The sequence below is a fragment of the Physeter macrocephalus genome, chromosome 8 (assembly GCF_002837175.3).
Source record: "Physeter macrocephalus isolate SW-GA chromosome 8, ASM283717v5, whole genome shotgun sequence".
NCBI lineage: Eukaryota > Metazoa > Chordata > Mammalia > Artiodactyla > Physeteridae > Physeter > Physeter macrocephalus.
In genome coordinates this window covers 92,247,613-92,257,482 of record NC_041221.1, presented here as the reverse complement: position 1 = coordinate 92,257,482, position 9,870 = coordinate 92,247,613, and the positions used below count along the sequence as shown (strand labels likewise).

General features: G+C 36.6%; 1 protein-coding gene across 1 annotated transcript; it reads right to left on the bottom strand.

Moving 5' to 3' along the window:
* Positions 1 to 7,763: 7,763 nt before the first annotated feature.
* Positions 7,764 to 8,513, bottom strand: LOC102973890 (ubiquitin carboxyl-terminal hydrolase isozyme L3-like). Its single transcript, XM_055086363.1, has one exon. It carries the CDS (start codon positions 8,511 to 8,513, stop codon positions 7,821 to 7,823), a length of 693 nt encoding a protein of 230 aa, XP_054942338.1. The 3' UTR covers positions 7,764 to 7,820.
* Positions 8,514 to 9,870: the final 1,357 nt, after the last annotated feature.

Sequence of the window (9,870 nt, the reverse complement as noted above, 5' to 3'; positions counted from 1 at the left end):
GGAGAAGACTCAAATCAAGAGAATTAGAAATGACAAAGGAGAAGTAACAACTGACACTGCAGAAATACAAAGGATCATGAGAGATTACTACAATCAATTATATACCAATAAAATGGACAACCTGGAATAAATGGACAACTTCTGAGAAAAGCACAACCTTCCAAGACTGAACCAGTAGGAAATAGAAAATAGAAACAGACCAATCGCAAGCAATGAAATTGAAACTGTGATTAAAAATCTTCTAACAGACAAAAGCCCAGGACCAGATGGATTCACAGGTGAATTCTGTCACACATTTAGAGAAAAGCTAACACCTATCCTTCTCAAACTCTTCCAAAATATAACACAGGGAGAAACACTTGCAAACTGATTCTATGAGGCCACCAACACCCTGTTGACCAAAACCAGACAAAGATGTCAAAGAAAAGAGAAAACTACAGGCCAATATCACTGATGAACATAGATGCAAAAATTCTCAACAAAATACTAGCAAACAGAATCCAAAAACACATTAAAAGGATCATGCACTGTGATCAAGTGGGGTTTACCCCAGGAATGCAAGGATTCTTCAATATATGCAAATCAATCAATGCGATACACCATATTAAATTGAAGGAGAAAAACCATGTGATAATCTCAATAGATGCAGAAAAAGCTTTCAACAAAATTCAATACCAATTTATGATAAAAAAATACTCTCCAGAAAGTAGGCATAGAGGGAATCTGCCTCAACGTAATAAAGGCCATATGTAACAAACTCACAGCCAACATCATTCTCAATGGTGAAAAACTGAAACCATTTCCTCTAAGATCAGGAACAAGACAAGCTTATCCACTCTTACCACTACTATTCAACATAGTTTTAGAAGTTTTAGCCACAGCAGTCAGGGAAGAAGAAGAAATAAAAGGAATCCAAATCAGAAAAGAAGAAGTAAAACTGTCACTGTTTGCAGATGACATGATAATATACATAGACAATCCTAAAGATGCCACCAGAAAACTACTAGACGTAATAAGTTTGGTACAGTAGCAGGATACAAAATTAATGCACAGAAATCTCTTGCATTCCTATACACTAGTGATGAAAAATCAGAAAGTGAAATGAAGGAAACACTCCCATTTACGATTGCAACAAAAAAAATAAAATACCTAGGAATAAACCTGCCTAAGCAGACAAAAGACCTGTATGCAGAAAACTATAAGACACTGATGAAAGAAATCAAAGATGATACAAACAGATGGAGAGGTAAACCATGTCCTTGGATTGGAAGAATCAACATTGTGAAAATGACTGTACTACCCAAAGCCATCTACAGATTCAGTGCAATCCATCTCAAACTGCCAATGGCATTTTTCACAGAACTAGAACAAAAAATTGCACAGTTTGCATGGAAACACAAAAGACCCCGAATAGCCAAAGCAATCTTGAGAAAGAAAAACGGAGCTGCGGGAATCAGGGTCCCTGACTTCCGACTATACTACAAAGCTACAGTAATCAAGACAGTATGGTACTGACACAAAAACAGAAATATAGATCAATGGAACAGGATAGAAAGCCCACAGATAAACCCATGCACACATGGTCACTTAATCTTTGATAAAGGAGGCAAGACTATACACTGGAGAAAAGACAGCCTCTTCAATAATTGGTGCTGGGAAAACTGGACAGCTACATGTAAAAGAATGAAATTAGAACACTTCCTAACACCATACACAAAAATAAACTCAACATGATTTAAAGACCTAAATGCAAGGCCAGGCACTATAAAACTCTTAGAGGAAAACAGACGCAGAACACTCTATGACATAAATCACAGCAAGATCCTTTTTGACCCACCTCCTAGAGAAATGGAAATAAAAAAAATAAACAAATGGGACCTAATGAAACTTAAAAGCATGTAAATTGATACAGCCACTATGGAGAACAGTATGGAGGTTCCTTAAGAAACTAAAAATAGAACTACCATATGACCCAGCAATCCCACTACTGGGCATATACCCTGAGAAAACCATAATTTTAAAAGTCTTGTACCACAATGTTCATTTCAGCACTATTTACAATAGCCTGGACATGGAAGCAACCTAACTGTCCATTGACAGATGAGTGGATAAAGATGTGGCACATATATACAATGGAATATTACTCAGCCATAAAGAGAAACAAAATTGAGTTATTTGTAGTGAGGTGGATGGACCTAGAGACTGTCATACAGAGTGAAGTAAGTCAGAAAGAGGAAAACAAATACCATCTGCTAACACATATATATGGAATCTGAGAAAAAAAAAAAAAAGGTTCTGAAAAGCCTAGGGGAAGGACAGGAATAAAGATCCAGATGTAGAGAATGGACTTGAGGACACAGGGAGGGGGAAGGGTAAGCTGGGAGAAAGTGAGAGAGTGGCATGGGCATATATACACTACCAAATGTAAAATAGATAGCTAGTGGGAAGCAGCTGCATAAAACAGGGAGATCAGCTTGGTGCTTTGTGACCACATAGAGGGGGGGGATAGAGAGGGTGGGAGGGAGACGCAAGAGGGAGGAGATATGGGGATATATGTATATGTATAGCTGATTCACTTTGTTGTACAGCAGAAACTAACACAGCATTGTAAAGCAATTATACTCCAATAAAGATGTTAAAAAAAAAAAGAAAGAAAATTCAGGAAGGACAGGTTTTAGGAAGTAATAGCCACAGTAAGTTTCCAACAGGTGGAATAGAGTGCAGAATACCATCATGGTGACAGATCCAATTGTCATATTTAGGCCATAGATGGAACTTCCTATTCTGCTAATGGTCTAGAAAAAAGAATAATTTGCACCCTCCTCACCTTTCTAGAAGGGAAGGACCAGGCTAGAAATTCACACACCAGGAGAAAGAGGGGATTTCCTAAAAGGAACTTTGTGGGGGGGGCACTAGGAAGAGCATGAATGGCAAGCAGCCATCCATTTACTGAATTAAATTAGATGATTAGCTCCTGAAGTACAGGGAGTAGACTTTACACTAGTTCATCTGTAAAAAGGACCCACTAGTGCCTTGGACAAGTATGTGGCCAGACACGTGCTGATAGGAAGGAAAAGGGGGATGGAAAGAGATGATATTAATATTTATTGAAATTTTATGACAGGGTTACACATATTCATGAATGCAGTCATTACTCTGTTGCTCACATGAGTCAAAACCATGTAAGCAGCACCCATCCAGAAGGCTACCTTGTGAGACTTGCATTGTGTGTGCGCTGAGGTTGTGCACAATCTGGATATGTTGGAGATTGTATATAATACTGATCTTAGTGCAGTACCTATTAAAGGTATTCCATAAATTATAATTATGTTTAGTAATGATTTATTATCAGAGTTAAGATTCTCTATTTGTGCAGGGGGGACCTACTTTTGCCTTTTTTCAATTTGCTCTTGACTGATCATCTAGCTTGTCCAAAAACTCCACAGACGAAAGATGAAGCCCTATATTTAAATCTCTTCCCATCGGTAAAGTAAGAGTCTATGGGGGTTCCTGGGTGACCTAACAGATATAAAACAGGCTGAATTAAGTGTTAGTAACCACTTTTTAAAATTATATATACAATGAATAATTCTTTCCAGCTGCTAAGTTTGAAAAAAAATAGTGAAATGAGTTAACAGAAACAAAAAACTCAGCCTTTCCCAAGTCCAGAAAATTTGATGGGAAATAAATGCATTCACCAGAATCATTTTGTGTAAGGAATATTTTCAGTGTTCTGGCTTTACTTAGTTATTTCCTCATTTCAGAGTTAAGCCACACAAATAAAGGAAGATGACAGTGCCAGGAAACACACATCCATCCCCCTTTCCTATGAGTATGCAAGCTGCCAAAGTGCTGACAAAAGTTGAAAGGTCAGCAGTCATCTGTGGCAGATGTGCTTCATTATGATAAACACTTGGATGCTGAAAATGGTTCTGTTCACAGATAGTTTATAATTTAGGTGAGAAATACAAATGTGAGGAAGCTTCACTGATGGGAATCTTATTTCATGTTTGAGCACAATTAACCAGCTGATAAACAAGCTTTTGTTTTCCATATGAATGGACAATGTCCATTCATTTGGGACACTATCTTGTCAAATGGGCAACAATAACAATAAAGTTTATGTATCTTGGCTCTCTTCTGCTCTAAAACCTGTAGTAACTTCCTGCGATAGAATCAAGAACCTCAACTGAGCGTGCAAAATAATTATCTTCCAGAATCCACCTGATGGTGATGCCATGGAAGATTATCTTGTTTTGAACTGGAAATAGGACTAAAAATCTCTTTTAATTTCAATAACTCTTAATTTTAGTATAATCAGAACATGCTTGTAAGCCCTAGTATTCTGTATTCCACACGTTTATGTGGCTTAATCTTGAGGAAGATATACATTATCAGATTTCAAAAGACAACCTAAATTTTAAAAGCATATGACAATTTCTTATTATCTGGACTATCTTGTAGCCATTTTCTAAGCCCTTACTGATAAAATGCTGAGGACTTTTCATTGCCATTAATGTTTTACCACAAACTATAAATTTTGCACCTTGACTTTTTTCTCCTCACCCACACATTTTCCAGTGTGCCATGTTCATCTCTCTCTCTCTTTTTTTTTTTTTTTTTTCTAAATAATAAGATCATCTGTTCCTGTTTTGGCTTCATAAATGAAGATGACACATGACTGTATTGGGGTTTTTTTGCTCACAGTGATGATTGAAAAGAAAAGCCACCTATATCTTCTTGCTTAGTTTCCCTTGAGAAGAATGAGCAAAGTGAGCTGTGTAGACTAGTAACTGTGGAACATATTTCCTGTATAATGTTCACAACTTTGGCAAGGTAATTATTATTGCTATGCAACTTCTGGTAAAATCTGTGAAAGAAAGGAAATTATATTATTAGCTTTCACATGTTGACCCAGATATGACTGGATCAGTTTAAGAAGGCAAATCAGTGTAGATTTTCATTTATCCCCTCAATAAATATTTATTGAGTACTAGTATGTGCTATTTACTTGAGGATAGAATTATGAATAATGTATGGCTTCAGTTCCCAAGAACTTAATAACCTAGCGTGTTTGGTTGTACTGGTAGTAGCAGTGGTAGATACTGGTGATGACTGGCGATGATTTTGGTTTGTATTGGGAAAGAACTGTTGGGAAGCAAATATATCACCTGGACTTGTACATCTATCCCCTGGGAAATCCACACTAAGTTAACTTTTTTACCTGCTACCTCTATTACCACAGAATTGTTTAAATGTGATATTTCTTAATTACTGACGCCTCTCATTCTTAAATCTCGTTTATATTTTAATGAGCATCAAGGTTCTCAAAAAATTTCAAAGGGTAGACATCCAACGGTGGGATCAAACTTTAATCAAATATAAGAAACTTTTCTCAGCTTCCTTCTCTGTCTGGGAAGGTGCTTCATGCTCTATAGGAAATATGCTCATTGGCATAAAGGATATAATTTTCCTGTGGAGATGAGACATGTATATATATGTATCTAAATAATATACAGTATACATATGTACACAGTGCTCTTGCACATTCGTATACATGTACACATACAAATAATGTGGTATAAACCATGTATAAAAAATGGTACTTCATTCATTCTAGGTAACAGATCACTGTGGGTTGAAGGTTAGTCATAGAGAAAGGTCATTATTAACTTCGACATAAAATGATGTACTAAACTTATTTTAGTAAAAAGAAAGACATGTATTTTCTCATAATGAAAATGAAAAAAGGGAAGAGAAACAATATTGAGGACTTAATGTAGTGAATAAGTTCAGGAAATGGAATATCCACCCAGCCCTTTCACTCTGGCCGAAGAATTGGTGTACAGCACTGTTTTCTTTAGGTTGAAATCTTAATGATGAAGAACAACTTACTATGAATTTTTTTCCAGTAAGTTACCTTTACAGTATTAATGACTCTTGACTTCTCTTGTTTAGCAGTTTTATTGTTTACCTGTTAACTGTATTTGGTAACTAGCTATTATGAACTGAGAAGTATTTGTTGACTTTTATGTGACCAGCCCTGGGGCAGGTTTTAGAGAGCAGAGCAAAAATGCAAGACAAGATCCTTTCCTGCAAGGGTATTCTGATATTATTGGGTGGCCTACTCTCTGGCAATACACTTGAACATGCAATTACTGGTAATATGGAAAGGGACATGCTGCTATAGGAAGACAGAGTTTGTATTAAAGGGCCTTTTAGAAACTGGAGGAAAACACAGTACCAGCAAGCAGGGACCCTGCTTCTGGCCTGTATCTTAGGGAGCTCTGCACTTTGGAATGCCTTCCACTAAATTTTTAAAGATTCCTTCTGGGGGCTAGGACCTACAGGGTCCAAGAGGGCCATCCAGGTCAGGCACCTGAGTTCAGACCAAAGCATTTCTTTCACGGGATCACATGAGATTGAGCTTCCAGAATAGTGCTGACATGTTGATTTCAGGTGAATCTCACTCACTTTGAACACAAGTGGAGATTAGGGCCCTAGGCTACTTCTAGTCCACCTCTAACCCTTGGGCCACAGGGACAGTTCTCAGCTCTCTGTGTCCAGGTCATATGGCTTCTCTGATCTTTACTTTGTGCCCATCCCCACCCCACCCCTGCCCGCAGTTGTAACTTAGGACAGTTTCCCTACTCCTTCCACAGGCTTTGCACTACATGTCAGGCAGATCTCTGGCAAAGGCTGTGCCTGTCTCCTTGGAGGGCTTTCCAGGATGTTGCTCCTTGATGCCCATCAGCCCTTCTGATCAAGTTTTCTCTTGCCTGTGATTGATGTGGTGCCATACTCTCCTGGGTTAGTCTTAAGCCTTGATGGAAATGGATGGACATTCCTTGTGTGAATAGGACTGTTCTTCTTGCTCAGCTCATGGGACCCTCAGCAGTCCTCCTCACTGGTGGCCATATATGGTCAACATTGAAAGGTATTAAATTCTAGGAATGCAGTGACTTTAGCTAAAGATTTCAAGGGAAGACATATTAAGAAGATATTATTATTATATGGAATGGATCCTGAACTCCTTAGCATGGTACCAAAACCTGATTATTCTATGTTTAAACTATAAAATTCAGTTTGATAAAATTAAAATAACAGAAAATAATAACTTACACTTTCCTGCATACTTTGGGTAAGATTTGCATTTATTTGTAGTCATCATCAGTGAAGCAGTTATTACCTTTGATAACACAATGAAGCCATTGGGTGGGGCAGCATCATGAGTAATGATGTAACTAAATAAACGGTATTAGGTAACTGGAGTAGCAAGAAGATCTATATTATTTCAATACAAATGCATTCTGAAGAGCTATGGCTTTATGAATAGTAATGACACTGCTGTCTTTTTCATGTATTGTGAGGTATGACATTAGTTAGGAAATGACACATTAGACAATAAATAACATCAAGAGATTGTTCTTGAACCTGAACAGGAAGAGATAGAGCCTGGATACTAAGAAGAATCGTCATATGCACTGATTATACAATAGACAAATATGTAACTACTTTTTCTCTACCCATTGTTCTAAGTCTTCATTTCTACCTCATATGGGCCCATGGATTTTGTAATATATTTCAAATATAATTATTTATAGAGATATAATTCAGACATTCTAAATTGATCACCCACTGGATGCTACATATTTTATTTATTTATTTATTTATTTATTTATTTATTTATTATTTAGTTCACATAAAGTTTAATCAGTCAAGTTAATGAAAAATATCAAAATTTTTGAATTAGTGTATGGCAGAAGAAATTTAATTTTGTTGCAAATAATACAGTATTTGGTGTTTCCATTCTGGACAAGCTATGCTGCAGAAAGAGCAATGGCATTGAATCTCCGTTCATCAGGGTCACGTTTCATAAACTTCTTGAAAACTTCTGTGGCATCCTCTAATAAAGTTTTGTCACTAGTTTCCCCATGGTTAATTGGAAATAGTTTCCGTCCATCTAATTCATAGAGATGCCCATCTACATGAACTAATGTAATAAAATGAAGATCTACTTTTTCATCTATATTTTGTGCCTCAGTCTGACCTTCATGGTCACTAGTCTCATGAGTAACTCGAATGGAGTCATAGTTCTCCAGGTATATGGCTTGTTCCTCAGGGCTCAGTGATGCAGACTCCTCCAGGAATTTTTTCAAGGTTGATCCAGATTCAAAGTACATCTTGTCTTTATTGTTGGCAATAGCATGGATTAGTCCAGTTGTTCCACAGGCACTGCTGATTGTTTGCCTCATGAAATATACTGATGAGGTAATATTTTGTCCCTGAGATTTTATTTTTTCCTCTTCTTCTGTTCTGAATACTTCATACTTTTCTGTAATAGGGAAGAGAAGCAACACTGCACACACAGGTTTTGGTACCATGCTAAGGAGTTCAGGATCCATTCCATATACATCAACACACTGCCAGTTAGGATGTAGACCTAATTGTTTGAGAAACTGGTTGATGACCTCGGGATTGGCCTCCAGCAGCAGCCAGTGCTGACCCTCCATGGCCGCTCCGCCTGGCCCCTCTCCAGCTCTCTAGACATATTTTAAAATCGTTCAAATGAATGAAGTACATGCATTGATCTTGTTCCTGTGCCAGCATCCACTATAGAAAGTGCAACTTTTTTTGGAGTAATTGTCACATTATTACCTTGACTAATACTTAATTTTACCGCAAGTGTTAGATTTTAAATTTTATGTGTCCTAAATACTTAAGAGAGTCTTTTCCCCCAGATTATTTAGACACAGTTAAAATCCCACCACAAGGAGAAATCATAGTCTACAGTATTATTATCTAATGGATTCAAAAACTATATGTTTTCTGGATGTTTTATGATCCTGGCTTAATTGTCAATGAATGAACACTATGATAATGCCAATAAACTGAAAAATTAGTAGTAATAACTCTAAATGTAAGATGAATTTCTTATTATAATTAATTTTTCAATTTGCTTATGAAATTTTTAAAAGTTTCCTTGTTTTCCTTCACTTCCCTTTTTAAAAAACTTTTTGGTTTTGAAAGAAAACATAAGGAATTGTGATGATTTCAGTTGGGTAAATTTCATGTCTTAATGATAAATTATTTAAAATAAAATCATGGATAGAGTAAGTGGTTTAGTCTAGTGTTTCCTCCATAATAATGAAAAGAATCTTTTTTAGGTACCCAGCTGCCCCACTGACTATTTATAATTTTTAAGGAACCACTTTATACATTTTAATTTTGGTGTCATAGGCCACATAAAGATGGATAGACCCTTGTAAAATGACCAAGAAGAATTCTCTGATCATACTTGATGCTTGTAGTCATCAAAGAGTGTTTGCTTTCAAAGGAATTATTATACTTCCAGCTTGCTTGCCTTGGGGAATGTCAATTAAATCCAAATTATTTAATAGCAGAGATTTTGCCATTTTTAGAGACAGGGTAAGTGAACTAGAAATGACAAAAATCAAATGAGAAATGAAAAAATACATTTTGATGTTTACCTGTAAATTGCTTATCATTCAATTAAGCATTGGTTTACCCTTGCCAAATGTCCCCATTTGCAGATGCCTGCTAAAAAATAAGCTGTTTTCATTTCCTGCTAGTACACAATTTAGCTTCTTTTAATGCATGCTTGGGCTCAGGGTTTTCTGAAGAGCCTTGTGTTATCTCTGTATCTAGTCCTTATAAAGAATCACTTTCAGCATGTGTGGCCTGGTTCCTAACAGTCTATCGATTCATTGAATTTCCTGAATTTCAGAAAGACCCCCATTGATTCTTTATGCTGCCTGGCAGAGCAATTCTTAATTTTTGTCTGATTCTTTCCAACATCAGTCTTAAGAAGAAAAGGTTTTTCTTACAACGCCTTGAAGGGTTTACTGA